This window comes from Microcaecilia unicolor, chromosome 8, assembly GCF_901765095.1.
Source record: "Microcaecilia unicolor chromosome 8, aMicUni1.1, whole genome shotgun sequence".
Taxonomy (NCBI): domain Eukaryota; kingdom Metazoa; phylum Chordata; class Amphibia; order Gymnophiona; family Siphonopidae; genus Microcaecilia; species Microcaecilia unicolor.
Window position 1 is genome coordinate 182,046,039 of NC_044038.1, and position 17,134 is coordinate 182,063,172.

At 47.7% G+C, this 17,134-nt stretch overlaps 1 protein-coding gene across 4 annotated transcripts in view; it reads right to left on the reverse strand.

Annotated features, from left to right (window-relative positions):
* Positions 1 to 17,134, reverse strand: part of FBXO38 (F-box protein 38) — a 77,984-nt gene that overhangs the window by 41,988 nt on the left and 18,862 nt on the right. For all 4 annotated transcript variants that reach the window (XM_030211433.1, XM_030211432.1, XM_030211436.1 and 1 more), the window contains exons 6-7: positions 5,007 to 5,144; positions 1,893 to 2,030 (exon numbers count right to left, since the gene is read on the reverse strand). In XM_030211433.1, coding sequence (XP_030067293.1) covers positions 1,893 to 2,030; positions 5,007 to 5,144 — 276 coding nt within the window. The remainder of the gene's footprint in view (positions 1 to 1,892; positions 2,031 to 5,006; positions 5,145 to 17,134) is intronic.

Genomic DNA, 17,134 nt, shown 5'->3' on the forward strand with positions numbered 1-17,134 from the left:
GAGGAGGAGGAGGTCGATCCCCCTCGGTCCCGAGGAACCGGGTCAGACAGGGTTCGGTCCCGAGGGCCACGGGCTGAAGGAGTGACCGGGGCCGACTGCCCACGCGGTCTCTCACCTCTACCCTCACCGGAGGACCGGCGGGCCGACGGGACCTGTTCTCCTGGGGTCGATGCCATCGATGCCGATTTTTCGGGCATCGATACCGGTACCGAAGGACCGGGCGTCGATACCGATGCCGTCGAAGTCGACGTCGAGGGGCCGGCGCAAGTTCCAAAAAGACGGTCCCGCAGAACTTGCCTCGCAACCTGAGTCCGTTTCCGGAGACCGAGACACAGAGAACACGACTTGAGATTGTGCTCCGGCCCGAGGCACTGGAGGCACCAAGCGTGGGTGTCGGTCTGCGAGATCGGCCGGCCGCACCGACCACACTTCTTAAATCCACTCGAGACCTTCGAGGACATCGACGGAAAAATCGCGTCGGCGAAGTTAAAGTCGTCGATGGTGGCGGAAATCACACCTCGAAAAAATAAATCGATCGCGCGGCCACAAGGCCGCAACGCGACGCCCTCGCTAGAAACGAGGGAAAAAGGAGCGCGTGCTCTTTTTTTTTTTTTTTGAAGAAAAGAAAAACTGGAGCGCGCGACAACCGAATAAAACGAAAATTAAACAAAATCGCGTAAACGCGACAGTCTTTCCGGGGCTGCGAAGGGAGAGCGGCGACGGCACGACTCTCCCCAGGCGCGGAAAAGAAAAGACTGGCGGGAACGGTCACGCACGAGCGGGAAGACGGCCGCGCATGCGCGGTGGGCGTGCCCCGTGTGCAGACTGCCCGCGAAGCTTCTTCCGGTTGGTGGGGGCTGCCGCAGACGTCACCCAGTCGTGAGAACAAGCAGCCTGCTTGTCCTCGGAGAACAAAGGGATCAAAGAGAAAGGGTTGTGTAGTGTCCATTGCAAACCTTAGTTTGTTGTGTTGCTGGGTTCAGGCACTTATGTTGGGTTTGTGGGGTATGCCCTTTCGAACAGGTTGGTTTTTAGTGATTTCCTGAAGTTTAGATGGTTGTAGGTAGTTTTCACAGCTTTTGCAGGGCGTTCCATAGTTGTGTGCTTATATAGGAGAAGCTGGATGCATAAGTTGATTTGTATTTGAGACCTTTGCAATTTGGGTAGTGGAGGTTTAGATATGTTCGTGAAGATCCGAGTGTGTTTCTGGTTGGTAAGTCTATAAGGTCTGTCATGTATCCTGGGACTTCACCATAGATGATTTTATGGACCAGGGTGCATATTTTGAAGGTAATACGTTCTTTAATTGGGAGCCAATGCAGTTTTTCTCAGAGGGGTTTAGCGCTTTCAAACCGAGTTTTTCCAAATATCAGCCTAGCTGCTGTGTTTTGAGCGGTCTGAAGTTTCTTTGTGAGTTGATCTTTGCGTCCTGCGTAGATTCCATTGCAATAGTTTGCATGGCTTAGCACCATTGACTGTATTAGGTTGCAGAATGTTTCCCTCGGGAAGAATGGTTTCACCTGTTTAAGTTCCCTATAACGTGTAAGTTTGGGGTGGGGAAAGGAATTCCTCATCTTATACATTAATAAATTGTTTTAAACAGCACCACACCATCAGTTTGTCTTCAAATAAAATAAAAAAAAGCTTCCTTTTGTTTAAAATCTGAGCATGCTCCGGACATGATAATGTAATGAGCACTGCTAAAGCTGGAGAATTAAACCTCCTACAAAACAAAACACTACTTGGCACATTAAACCAACATGCAAGCTGCATACTTACAATACGAGGCTGAAGTTCTAAACCCTAACAAGATATGAGAAACTGAAAACTTATTTGAAGAATATCAGTACTGCATTACAAAAACTGCTGTCAACAACAGAAATGCTTTATACCTGATCGCCAGCTGTCCTCCACCACATGCTGGATCAGTCCTCCAAGGAAAGGCACACGGACCAGCTCCAAATGCTCTAAGTTGCGGGCTGAGGCCAAGCCTGTCACCAAAGGCACATATTTTAAAGAGTTTGTGGGTCCTGTAGAAGAGAAAAATGTCTACTGAGGACCGAGACCACTAATTCCATGATGATAAAGTGATTGCAGCTTCCACAACCACGGCAAATGGCACCTGAATTCAGTCATACTAAATATTCTCTTTAACCAAAGCAAATCTGCTCTAAAATGTAATCAATGTAGTCCTGTCCAGAAACAAGAAGTAAGGCAGATCAGAAAACTGGGTGAAATGCCAAAGAACAGGACGGATCACAAAAGAAGGTCATGCAACAAATACTTTATTAAACAGACCTGATGTGCCACATTTCACTCGAAGGGCAAAGCTTCTAAAAAAAAAGTCTCCAAAGAAAACCTATAGTGTATAAGTACTTACAAAATAATATATTTCCAATAAGTTCTCATGGAATTTTATGGAGCCTAGTGGTATCCTTTTTTTGCCTTTGGATGTTTTTTTCAGGATTTTTCATTTAGTGACATTTAACCTCCACTCAAAAGTTAAATACTGGCAGCTCAGCTGGTACATTATTTTATTTTTATTTATTTTTGTTACATTTGTACCCCGCGCTTTCCCACTCATGGCAGGCTCAATACGGCTTACATGGGGCAATGGAGGGTTAAGTGACTTGCCCAGAGTCACAAGGAGCTGCCTGTGCCTGAAGTGGGAATCGAACTCAGTTCCTCAGTTCCCCAGGACCAAAGTCCACCACCCTAACCACTAGGCCACTCCTCCACTCTAGTTTGGTAAACAGCTTTGCTGACACTCTGAAGGATCTGCAGTATTTTCTAAGTACTTATACTCTATATGTTTTCTTTGGAGACTTTGAGAAGCTTTGCCCTTATTGTTTTCTAATATAAATCTCAGATTTTGTGGTTCCAAGTTTGGCCAATAGGTGATCCTATATATACCTCTATTAGATATGTGCCTCTTTAGTCCTACTGCATCAGACACTGAGCTTCTGTGATATTGCCTGCACACTATATAGCAATACATGTGATTTTCTATTCAAAAAGCACGTAATGTGTGTGTAAGATTATCTATTTTTCATACATTCTTTCAATGTTTTATAGGGCTGTTTTGAAAGAAAGCACAGTGCACTGATGTTTTTGTTACAATATGTTCTCCTTCCCACTTGCACGTTCTTATACTTGAACTGTGACTGTACATAAGTATTTTATGTCTTCTTATGTTTTATATGAGTTTTTATTATGTATTTGTGATATATGTACGGATTTTAATTTGAAATGATTTGGATTCTGGTTTTTGTAGTACTTATTTCACCTGATGCTGCCTTCATGTATTTGTTGTATGATTAATATAGTCCTGACATTACCCTTCACACCACAGTATCTACAATGGTTTAAGTATAGCTATGAAATTCAATTCAAAAGTGAGTTGCAGCTCAGAACTTTGCTGGCAAAATCCAAGTTGCATTCAGCAAAGGCAAGTTATGAGTGCGCTACCTGCAGGAAGGGCAGGTCATGACGAGTCCACTCATGCATTCAGCTTTCAATAGAGACCCCAGAGTAACAAAATACAAATCCACTGATGTTTGTTTACTCATGATTTAAAGAAACACTTAATGCAGTACTGTAAAGATATACTAATACATCATTTAAAAAAAAAACTTGTAGTTAAACTGGAGTAAAACCGTGCAGTAAAAGCAGTAGTAACGGCACTACTGCTTTTACTACCATTAACAAGAAATGTACGGTCAGAAGACACATATGAAAGGCCCCACCCTCTGGGGGGTCCAAAGCCCATGATGGCAACTGTACACCCCTTTCTGCAACTAACCAAATCATCAGGCACAATGCTGCCATGCTGAAAATGGCACTGCCTGACCTCTACTACACCTGAATGTGTCTCCAGGGGTAGAGTTCACATATTTAGCAGGTTGACCCATACAGGTACATTCAGTGAAAATATATGGAAGTTAAAAAAACAAAACAAAAGAACAAAGACAACAACCCTAAGAGGTGGAGTAAAATATTTCTTTAAGTCTGGCACCCTCTTCTGTGTTGGGCCCTTTTAATGTATTTGCCTGGAACACATATTAAATGTAAAGCGTATTTTTTTGAATGCAATTTTTACACTCTGAAATCCATGGTGAACAAGTAAAATTATCACGGCAAAATGTGCCCTAAAAGCAGAAGTAAAAGAGCACATTAAAGTTAATAACTTCTATTACACTGGGGCCACAGTGAATCTTTTTTCCTATACTACTACTACTACTTAACATTTCTAGAGCGCTACTAGGGTTACGCAGCGCTGTACAATTTAACAAAGAGAGACAGTCCCTGCTCAAAGAGCTTACAATCTAATAGACAAGTGAACGGTCGGTCCAATAGGGACAGTCAAATTGGGGCAGTCTGGATTCACTGAACGGTAAAGGTTAGGTTAAGTTTAAGGTTAAGATTAAGTTTATTATAAATAACTTTATATACTGCCCCCTAATGTTTTAGGGGGCAGTATATAAAGTTATTTATACTCAGAGTGTATATATACTCAGAGTGACTCACATGCCAACAATATAAGTGTACAGATAAAAAAGAAAGGAAGTACATCGTTCACAGGATGCAGAAGGTGAGAAAAGGAGTTGCAGAACCGAGTCAAAGGCTTCACCCCCAGAAGGTACAAGTTTGTGACGCAACGGATTGCTCGAAGTAACCCAAAGACGTCCTGAAATAAGTCTTTAGTCCAGCCTTAAAATTGGTAAAGGAAATCTCCAGACGGAGGTGTGGGGGAAGGACGTTACATAGGGAAAGACCAGTCACACTAAAAGTCTGATTCCTAATGGAATCAAAGCACATCTGGCAAAAGGATGGAGTCACTGAAGATCGCTAAATGTTCTTATGTTCCTAATTCACACATGCAAGCCAGCCAGAACCTTTCAATCAACTCTCTCCATTTATTTTGCAACTCCCACAGTTACTTGAAATTTTCTTTGTTGAACAAAAATTCATGAAATGCAAAATAAGAGGTTCTGTTACCTTCTTACCTGCACAATTCCTCATAACAAATGTTCGCAAACTGATGCAGAGGAAATCCTTGAAAGGCTGAGGCTTGGTCAATCTCACCCATTTCAAATAGAGATGCCTTAGCATTGGGATGCAAGGAATTTCTGGAACATTTACACCTAAAATATATTTTTAAATTGATTACATCTCAAATTACTGCCTATCAAGGTGATATCTAAGCAGTTTACAAAATTGAATAAGAGTGTGCAGATAATTCAACATCCACATCAAACATATATGTAGTATAAAACATAAGATCTAATATTATCAAAGTAATACAGTAATAGGGAAAGGAATCTAAAAACAATGGGGCAGGATAACGAAGGGAGGAAGGGGTTAGAACTGCTCTTTGAGTGGTCATCCAGGGCCTACCTAATCCAGAAATAAAACATAATGAAAATGCAACTCTAAAATAGTGATTTTTGAAAGGACACTTCAAGACAGAGATCAGAGGGTAGCGCGTTTCTTAAGCAGGGCACAACCATTCAGAAAACTGAATGCCTGGTCATTTCTATGCTTATCCTAGTGTGTGGGGACAGGGTCTCAAATGGCTCAGTTTTACATACACCAAGGCAGTAATGAACCTCATTCCTAAGCCAGAGTATATGGAGTATGATCTCAGCCTCTCAAATTTACTGAAAACAGTTGGCAAAGTATTTGCATTGTACCAAAGACAGCTTCCTTCTGATGTTCATAAGTTGCCACATATAAGGGCATTTTATCCAGGTGTGCCTGGAAATTCCTTTTAATCAGACTTGTAGCACACAGAATGATGGGAAATAGTTCTGTATCCTTCTGCCAAAATTTCTTAGTACTTGAAGATCTTTTCTCTCTTGGGACAGCTCTATCAAAAATGCCATTCTAGTGTTTTTCTTTTTCACCACAGTGACTATTTTCCTCACACTCAACTGTTGGAATGGGGATATCCCATGTAATCATAACCTCTTCTTTCTTCGTAATTCTCTTAGGGTCATGAGCTCAATGCTTTTCTGGCACAGTGATGCTATAATGTTTACTAAGTTTCCAATGGATGAGATGTGCCACCTTGTTGTGACTATCTGTATAGAAATTTTCTGCAACCAGCTAAGAGATGAGAGACCATTTCCAGCTTTCTTTCAGAATCTACAGATGTTGCATAAAACATCGCTTTCCTGGGCTACAACTATCACTCACTCATCCTCAGGTTTCAGATCACCTCTCCTTAACCATTCACTTGTCTGATTTTGATCAACGAATGTTTCCTGGAGAAGCCTAATGTACTTATTATGCATTTGCCACTTCTTGTTCCTCATTTGCTGATCTAATGCCTTGAAGTTTTTAATCTTCCTTTGCAAATTCTGTTGCTTCCTTTTCAGTACCAGTGGATTCTCACGCATTCCTTCTACTCGTCAGAATGATTGACAAGTTTAAGATGGAAATGGATTCTGGAAATTTTCTTTCATATTTCAACACTTTTGCACATTTGGATCTGATCAATTAAGTAAGCCTGGTGGCCAATGACAGGCGCTTCATAAGTATGATCAATTTATATGAGACTCATTCCTCCTTCAGCTCAGGGGATGTACAAGTCTTGGCATACATCAATTCTTACAAATGACTTTGTGGGCATAGAGAAGTTTTCTTATTCATACATCCAGTTTTCAAGGTCTTTAAGAGGCCAGTCTATAATTCCAAAGCTGTATGAGAGTGAAAGGAACTGCCATCTGATTAACGCCATATATCGTATTCTGTGATGTTAATGCGCTCTTCATTGTCAATTTTAATCTCCTACAATATTCTTTACTGATTTTTCTCTCAGTGATTTGTGTTGGCCACTTCTTCCTCCATTCCTAGATAGGTTCACCTTCCTATTCGAGTTCCTTTATCTCAGACATCAGTAAGAGGGATGTTTTCAGCTCTGGTTTATGGGGTATTTTTTTTATATACTGCCTTTCCTCTAAGGAAAGTTGCCTTAGCACATTTGTTCAGACCTAAAGTCATCATGATGTCATCTAAGAAGCTTTTTACTACTCAGAGTTGTTCCACTAATTGCTAATCACAGGGTCATCTACAACCTGTGTGACACAACCTTTGGATTGCTGGCATCTTTAGAAGTAAGGCTGATGCTACATGCGGGGGGCGTATCAAGATGGCGGTCTAGCTGGAGGACGCGCTGCAAGCTTCTGAACCTTTCCTCGGCGATAACTTTCTTTTTCTTTCCTTCTTCAATCATGCCGCAAACTAAGAGGAAAGGAGCTGTTAAGAGCTTACCGGCAGTGAACTCCGAGGCAGCTCTGATTCAGTCAACGCTTGATAGATACGCCACCAGCACACCACATCGAACGGGCTTGAGTCAGGTTCCAGCCTTGGGAGATGGAACGCCTTCCCTATTTGGAACGGATACGACCTTATCCTCACCCGAGCTTAATCCACCGCCCTGCCCAGCGGGTTACAGAAGCGGGTTGCTCCTAGAGACGTCCGAAGTGGGCGAGACAGGAAGCTATGCTGCTGGAACCCTAACTGAAGCTTGGGGAAAGGAAGATTCTGTTGAGCGGAAGGCTCCAGGCGCGGCAACTTTGGATACTATCTCGGAAGCGATTCAAACATTAACTATGACGGTCGCATCTATTGTGAGTAAACTAGACTCCTTAAATGTAGCATTTGAGACTTTTAAGAAAGAATCTGAAAAAGCAAACAATGTGGTTCAGAACGATATCTCTAATTTGAAACTAAAAACAGATTTGCTTATTAAGGACAAGACTATAATACATCGAAAAATTAAACAGTTTGAAAACTACAACAGGCGTTTGAATTTACGCCTTTTGAATTTTCCTCGATCTTTAGAAATGACTCCAATGGCGATGTTCAAGAAATATTTAGTTGAAATACTTCAATATTCTCCAGATTTAATTCCTCCAGTGGCTAAGATTTATTATTTACCTGTTCCAAAAAATATGGAGAAGAAGAAAGATGTTAAAGACTTGCAAAATCTAACTGAATTTCTTGAACAATCAGAGGTGGAAATTCTTGAACGAAAAACATTACTTGTCTCGATGGTTTTCGAGCAGGATCTAAACTCAATACTAAAATTGTTCTTTAAAAACACCATGAAAATTTTTATGGGAGATAGAGTTTGGATTTATCCTGATGTGGTGAAAACCACACAAGATAGGCGAAAAGCTTTCCTAGCATTTCAAGAAGAGACTCGTTCCTTAGGAGCTAGTTTTACTCTTTCTTATCCTTGTAAATGCTTAATTAAGTATTTAGATAAAAAATATATCTTTTTTGAACCTCAGCAACTGAAAGAATTTTTGGATATTAAGAAAGTTACCAGATAGTCTCTGAATAGTAAGAAATCTGGGTTAAGATTTAATTAAGTGGATGTTAAGTCCAGGCCATCTTTGTTTTCATTTTTGTTTTTTTCTTAAGATATAAATACCACCATTTGCTTCCTAGCACCCCCTGTTTTTTTTTTTATATTTAGGTGGTCTAAGAGTTAATTTTTTCCTTTTTTTTTTTAGTATGTTCTTATTTATTAAGAATGTCTAAATATTTAGTTTTCATGAATGTTAATATGCTCTGATTTTCTGTAACAAGAGATAATGCATGTAATAAATTTGAAACTTTAAATAAATAATATAAAACTGAAAAAAAAAGAAGTAAGGCTAATTCCAGAGCCCAAAAAGCAATCTTGTCTAGAAAATTTGATGAACCAACATGAGCACTTTACAGGGTATCTCAAATAAAACCCTAGTTGAGAGCTAGTGAAAAGGGAAAGGGAAATGGGACTTGATATACCGCCTTTCTGAGGTAGGCTAGGAAAAATCTCACCCCCAGGCAACACAGACTCTCCACCACTACAGTGGGGGCTCACCCCGGATTTTACTGGCGAGCCTTTCAGAAACCCAATAATTTGCTGCTCAGCAACAGCAGGACCCTGACTCTGGAAAGGCGAGTCTTGACCTTGGTCTTGCATTTAGAAGTCATAAACAAATAAAAATAAGGGGCATTCTGCAGTATAACACCATCTTGCCCCTCCCTCTTGGTCTGGGTTTTGAGATGGGATTTAAGTTCCATTGAGGTGTCCTGTGCTGTAAAGCTCAGAGCAATCAAACATATTGAATCTGAAAGACAACATTTCCAAAGACTGGCTGAGAAAAAAACCCTGTATAAATCGCACTAGATATTATAATGTTGACAGAACTAAGGTAACATTATGTCTTACCTGATAATTTTCTTTCCATTAGTCCTTCAGATCAATCCAGAGACTTGTGGGTTATGCCCCTCCTCCAGCAGGTTAGATAGAGAGAACACCGAAGTTTCCCTCTAGAGGGCATGTGCAGCCTTCCTAACTTCAGTATACCCGATACCAAAGCAGTAGCCAAAGTGAATGATACATACCTGTAGCAGGTGTTCTCCGAGGACAGCAGGCTGATTGTTCTCACGACTGGGTGACGTCCGCGGCAGCCCCCACCAACCGGAAGAAGCTTCGCGGGGGGTCCGCACGCAGGGCACACCCACCGCGCATGCGCGGCCGTCTTCCCGCCCGTGCGCGACTGTTCCTGCCAGTTGAATGACAAGCAAAAATGATGAAAACGCAACTCCAAAGGGGAGGAGGGAGGGTAGGTGAGAACAATCAGCCTGCTGTCCTCGGAGAACACCTGCTACAGGTATGTATCATTCACCTTCTCCGAGGACAAGCAGGCTGCTTGTTCTCACGACTGGGGTATCCCTAGCTCTCAGGCTCACTCAAAACAAGAACCCAGGTCAATTGAACCTCGCAACGGCGAGGGTACAACAGAAAATTGACCTACGAAGAACAACTAACTGAGAGTGCAGCCTGAACAGAATAAATTCGGGTCCTGGAGGGTGGAGTTGGATTTACACCCCAAACAGATTCTGCAGCACCGACTGCCCGAACCGACTGTCGCGTCGGGTATCCTGCTGGAGGCAGTAATGTGATGTGAATGTGTGGACAGATGACCACGTCGCAGCTTTACAGATCTCTTCAATAGTGGCTGACTTCAAGTGGGCCACTGACGCTGCCATGGCTCTAACACTATGAGCCGTGACATGACCCTCAAGAGCCAGCCCAGCCTGGAAATGCAATCTGCTAGCCAATTGGAGATGGTGCGTTTCCCGACAGCGACCCCTAGCCTGTTAGGGTCGAAAGAAACAAACAATTGGGCGGACTGTCTGTGGGGCTGTGTCCGCTCCAAGTAGAAGGCCAATGATCTCTTGCAGTCCAATGTGTGCAACTGACGTTCAGCAGGGTGGGTATGCGGCCTGGGGAAGAATGTTGGCAAGACAATTGACTGGTTAAGATGGAACTCCGACACCACCTTCGGCAGGAACTTTGGGTGGGTGCGGAGCACTACTCTGTTGTGATGAAATTTGGTATATGGAGCATGAGCTACCAGGGCTTGAAGCTCACTGACCCTACGAGCTGAAGTAACTGCCACCAAGAAAATGACCTTCCAGGTCAAGTACTTCAGATGGCAGGAATTCAGTGGCTCAAAAGGAGGTTTCATCAGCTGGGTGAGGACGACGTTGAGATCCCATGACACTGTAGGAGGCTTGATAGGGGGCTTTGACAAAAGCAAGCCTCTCATGAATCGAACGACTAAAGGCTCTCCAGAGATGGCTTTACCTTCCACACGATAATGGTAAGCACTGATCGCACTAAGGTGATTCCTTACGGAGTTGGTCTTGAGGCCAGACTCTGATAAGTGCAGAAGGTATTCAAGCAGGTTCTGTGCAGGGCAAGAACAAGGTTCTAGGGCCTTGCTCTCACACCAAACGACAAACCTCCTCCACTTGAAAAAGTAACTCTTTTTAGTGGAATCCTTCCTAGAGGCAAGCAAGACCCGGGAGACACCATCAGACAGACCCAACGCAGTGAAGTCTACGCCCTCAACATCCAGGCCGTGAGAGCCAGAGACTGAAGGTTGGGGTGCAGCAATGCTCCGTCGTTCTGCAAAATGAGAGTCGGAAAACACTCCAATCGCCACGGTTCTTCGGAGGACAACTCCAGAAGAAGGGGGAACCAGATCTGACGGGGCCAAAAGGGCACGATCAAAATCATGGTGCCGTGGTCTCGCTTGAGCTTCAGTAAGGTCTTCCCCACCAAAGGTATGGGAGGATAAGCATACAGGAGGCCGGTCTCCCAATGAAGGAGAAAGGCGTCCGACGCTAGCCTGCCGTGTGCCTGAAGTCTGGAACAGAACAGAGGCAGCTTGTGGTTGGTCTGAGAGGTGAAAAGGTCCACCGAGGGGGTGCCCCACTCTCGGAAGATCTTGCGTACCACTCTGGAATGAAGCGACCACTCGTGCGGTTGCATGACTCTGCTCAGCCTGTCGGCCAGACTGTTGTTTACACCTGCCAGGTATGTGGCTTGGAGGAGCATGCCGAACTGGCAAGCCCAACGCCACATCCCGACGGCTTCCTGACACAAGGGGCGAGATCCGGTGCCCCCCTGCTTGTTGGTGTAATACATTGCAACCTGATTGTCTGTCCGAATTTGGATAATTTGGGAGGACAGCCGATCTCTGAAAGCCTTCAGTGCGTTCCAGATCGCTCGGAGCTCCAGGAGGTTGATCTGCAGCTCCTTTTCCTGGAGGGACCACAGACCCTGGGTGTGAAGCCCATCGACATGAGCTCCCCAACCCAGGCGAGATGCATCCGTCGTCAGCACTTTCGTTGGCTGCGGAATTTGGAATGCACGTCCCAGGGTCAAATTGGTCCGAATGGTCCACCAGAGCAGCGAAGTGCGGCAACTGGTGGAGAGGCGGATGGCATCTTCTAGATTCCCAGTGGCTTGGAACCACTGGGAAGCTAGGGTCCATTGAGCAGATCTCATGTGAAGACGAGCCATGGGAGTCACATGGACCGTGGAGGCCATATGACCCAGAAGTCTCAACATCTGCCGAGCTGTGACCTGCTGAGATGCTCTGGTCCGCGAAGCCAGGGACAGGAGGTTGTTGGCCCTCGCTTCGGGAAGGAAGGCCTGAGCCGTCTGGGTATTCAGCAGAGCTCCTATGAATTCCAGAGATTGGGTTGGCTGGAGATGGGACTTTGGGTAATTTATCACAAACCCCAGCAGCTCCAGGAGTTGAATAGTGCACTGCATGGACCGGAGGGCTCCTGCCTCCGAGGTGTTCTTGACCAGCCAATCGTCGAGATATGGGAACACGTGCACTCCCAGCTTGCGTAGATATGCCGCTACCACCACGAGGCACTTTGTAAACACCCGTGGGGCAGAGGCGAGCCCAAAGGGCAGCACACAATACTGAAAGTGCCGTGCGCCCAGGCGGAATCTGAGATACTGTGAGCTGGCAGTATCGGGATGTGAGTGTATGCGTCCTTTAAATCCAGGGAACATAGCCAATCGTTTTTCTGAATCATTGGCAGAAGGGTGCCCAAGGAAAGCATCCTGAACTTTTCTTTGACCAGGAATTTGTTCAGGCCTCTCAGGTCTAGGATGGGACGCATCCCCCCTGTTTTCTTTTCCACAAGGAAGTACCTGGAATAGAATCCCTGCCCTTCCTGCCCGGGTGGTACGGGCTCGACCGCATTGGCGCTGAGAAGGGCGGAGAGTTCCTCTGCAAGTACCTGCTTGTGATGGGAGCTGAAGGATTGAGCTCCCGGAGACAATTTGGTGGCAGGGAGGCCAAATTCAGGGCGTATCCGCACCGCACTATTTGGAGAACCCACTGATCGGAGGTTATGAGAGGCCACCTTTGGTGAAAAAATTTTAACCTCCCTCCGACCGGCAGATCGTCCGGTACGGACACTTTGAGGGCGGCTATGTTCCCGTGGATCCAGTCAAAAGCCCGTCCCCGGCTTTTGCTGTGGAGGCGCAGGGGGCTGCTTAGGCGCACGCTGTTGACGAGAACGAGCGCGCTGGGGCTGTCCCTGTGCCTGACGAGGCCTTCGGGCCGGCTGGGTGTACCTACGCTTGGCAAAAGAATAGGGCACAGCCTGCCGGGCCCGGGAAAAACGTCCACCTGCTGAGGTGGATGCTGAAGGCGCCCGGTGGGAGAGCTTGTCGAGTGCGGTTTCCCGCTGATGCAGTTGGTCCACCAGCTGCTCGACCTTCTCACCAAAAATATTATCCCCCCGGCAAGGGACGTCGGCCAGTCTCTGCTGGGTGCGGTTGTCCAGGTCAGAGGCACGCAGCCATGAGAGCCTGCGCATCACTATACCTTGGGCCGTAGCACGAGATGCCACGTCACAGGTGTCATAGATACCCCTGGACAGGAACTTTCTGCACGCCTTCAGCTGCCTGACCACCTCCTGATAAGGCGAGACTGCTCCGGCGGGAGCTTGTCAACCAGGTCCGCCAGTTGCTTCACAGTGTTCCGCATGTGGATGCTCGTGTAGAGCTGGTAAGATTGGATGCGGGTCACGAGCATGGAAGATTGGTAGGCCTTCCTCCCAAACGAGTCCAGAGTGCGAGACTCCCGCCCCGGGGGCGCCGAGGCGGTATCCCTCGAACTCCGTGCCCTCTTGAGAGCAGAATCCACGACCGCCGAGTCATGAGGCAATTGGGGCCGCATTAACTCTGGGTCCGAGTGAATTCTGTACTGGGACTCTGCTTTCTTGGGGATGGTGGGATTAGATAACGGTCGCATCCAGTTCCGAAGCAGTGTCTCCTTAAGGACATTATGCAGCGGCACCGTGGAGGACTCTCTAGGTGGTTTTGGATAGTCGAGGACCTCGAGCATCTCAGCCCTCGGCTCATCCACAGAGACCACGGGAAAGGGAATGCAAATAGACATGTCCCTGACAAAGGAGGCAAAGGAGAGGGTCTCAGGTGGCGAGAGCTTCCTCTCCGGTGAAGGCGTGGGGTCAGAGGGAAGGCCCACAGACTCCTCTGAGGAGAAATATCTGGGGTCCTCCTCTTCCCCCCACGAGGCCTCTTCCTCGGTATCGGACATAAGCTCATGTAGCTGAGTCCTCAACCGGGCCCGGCTCGACGTCGAGGCACCGAGGCCTCGGTGTCGTCGAGCGGTGGACTCCCACGCCGGCGGGGACGAAGCTCCCTCCATCGACGTCGACGGGGACTCCACCTGCGTGGCGGTCGAGACCGGCGCCGCAAGCGGCGGCGGTGTCGAAGGCCTCGGCACCGGGCTAGAACTCACCGGCGCCACAGTCAACGGCGCCGAGGGCGCAAGCACCCTCGGTGCCGGCACAGCCTGGCGCATCAGCCCTTCCAGGATCCCCGGAAGGATGGCTCGGAGGCACTCGTCCAGTGCTGGGACCCTGACGCGTCGGTACCTCCACTACCGAGGGGGACCTTTCCTCTCGACGTGGACGCTTCGGCGTCGACTCCTCTCCGGCACCGAGGGCCGGGCGCACCGATGGGGACCGATGACGGTGCTTCTTCTGTTTTTTGCGGTGCCCGTCATTGGCGCCAGGTGGAAAGGAGGAGGAGGAGGTCGATCCCCCTCGATCTCGAGGGGCCGGGTCGGACAGGGTTCGGTCCCGAGGGCCATGAGTAGAGGGAGTGACCGGGGCCGATTGCCCACGCGGCCTCTCACCCCTACCGTCACCGGAGGACCGGCGGGCCGACGTGACCTGTACTCCTGGGGTCGATGCCATCGGTGCCGATTTCGCGGACATCAATACCGGTACCGAAGAACCGGCCGTCGATACCGATGCCGTCGAGGTCGACGTCGAGGGGCCGGCGCAAGTTCCAAAAAGACGGTCCCGAAGAACTTGCCTCGCAACCTGAGTCCGTTTCCGGAGACCAAGACACAAAGAACACGACTTGATATTGTGCTCCGGCCCGAGGCACTGGAGGCACCAAGCGTGGGTGTCGGTCTGCGAGATAGGTCGGCCGCACCGACCACACTTCTTAAATCCACTCGGGACCTTCGAGGACAGACGGAAAAATCGCATTGGCGAAGTTAAAGTCGTCGATGGTGGCGGTAAATCACACCTCGAAAAATAAATCGACCGCGCGGCCACAAGGCCGCAACGCGACGCCCCCGCTAGAAACGAGGGAAAAATTCAGCGCGTTCTCTTCTTTTTTTTTTTTAGAAAGGAAAAAAAGGTTTGAAGCGCGCGGCAACAAAAAACAGAAAATTAGCGAATTCGCGGACAACGCGACGGTTTTCCGGGGCTAAGAGAGAGCGGCGACGCACGACTCTCTCCAGCGCGGAAAAGAAAAGACTTGCGGGAACGGTCGCGCATGGGCGGGAAGACGGCCGCGCATGGGCGGTGGGCGTGCCCTGCATGCGGACCGCCCGCGAAGCTTCTTTCGGTTGGTGGGGGCTGCCGCGGACGTCACCCAGTCGTGAGAACAAGCAGCCTGCTTGTCCTCGGAGAACGAACAATATACAGTCTCCTGCCTCTATAACAGCAGCTTAACATGGAAGAAAACTCCATGCTGCCAAAAGTGAAAAGCAAAAAGTTAACTCAACATTCACAAAACTTATCAACCGTTCAATAAAAACCAGAACGTGAACAAAACCAACTGCCTATTCTAAAGTTCTCTGAATTCACGAGTTCGCATTACAGGGAGGGACTCTGGATAGATCTGAAGGACTAATGGAAAGAAAAATCAGGTAAGACATAATTTTACCTTCCATAGCGTCCTCTCAGATCAATCCAGAGACTTGTGGGATGTACCAAAGCACTCCTCAGCCAGGGTGGGACCGAACTACACCGGCCGCAAACACCGAAACCCCAAAGATCGCCTCTCGATGCGCAGCAACATCAATCCGATAATGTTTTGAGAATGTGTGCACCGACGACCAAGTTGCTGCCCTCGCGATATCTTCCCACGGCACCAGGCGAGACTCAGCCAACGACGACGCCTGCGCTCTTGTGGAATGTGCCTTAACGCTTATCGGAGAAAACCTCCCCATCAACAGATATGCCGAGGAAATCATCTCCTTAAGCCATCTAGCAATGGTCGCCTTCAAGGCCATATTGCCCTTCTTCGGTCCTGCAAACAGAACGAAGAGATGATCTGACTTCCTGAACGAATTAGTTGCCTCCAAGTAAGCACACAAAGCTCTCCTAACATCCAGACAACGGAGAGCCCGAAAATCATCAGGGTAATCTTCCCGCTTGAAAGACAGCAACATCACCTCTTGACTAAGATGAAAACGTGAAACCACTTTAGGCAGAAAGGAAGGAACTGTCCTGACTGAAACTCCCGCCTCCGAAAAACAAAGGAAAGGATCTCTGCAGGAGAGCGCCTGAATCTCCGAAACCCGTCTAGCGGAAGCCATGGCTACAAGAAAGACGGTCTTCAATGTGACATCCTTCAAAGAAGACTTCTTGAGCGGCTCAAACGGAGGCCGTTGCAAAGCCCGCAGCACCAAATTCAAACTCCACCCTGGTACCACCGGAACTCGCGGGGGCCTCAACTGACCTACTCCCCGCAAAAAACGCACCACATCAGGATGAGAGGCCAAGGAATGCTTCCCTAAACGTCCCCTAAAACAGGCTAAGGCCGCAACCTGCACCTTCAGAGTGCTAAGCGACAACTGCTTGTCCATACCCTGTTGTAGAAACGCTAAAATAGAGCCTAGGGGAGCTGACTGCGGAGAAACTCCAGCTGCGTCACATCAGGACACAAAAGTTCTCCAAACTGTCGCATACACCGCTGATGTAGAACGCTTACGCGCATGCAACATAGTGGTAATCACCTCCTCGGAGAACCTTTCCGCCTCAGCCGCGACCAATAGCCAAGCCATAAGCCGAAACTGAGCGGAGTCCTGCTTGACCACCGGACCCTGGAAGAGAAGATCCGGCAGAAAAGGTAGACGCAACGGCTAGTCTATCATAAGACGAATCAGATCCGCATACCAAGGACGCCTTGGCCAATCCAGGGCCACTAGAATCACCCTTCCCGGATGCCGAGCTATTCTTCCCACCGTCCGACCGATCATCGGCCACGGAGGAAAGACGTAGAGAAGGTCCAAAGGCCACCGCTGAATCAGAGCGTCCACCCCTTCGGACCCGATCTCCCTGGCCCTGCTGAAAAATCGCGCTACCTTGGCATTGGAGGAGCAAGCCATCAGATCCATTACCGGCTGCCCCCACCGACTATCTGATGAAAGGCAGACGGGGACAAAACCCACTCTCCTGCATCCAAACGGTGTCGACTGAGAAA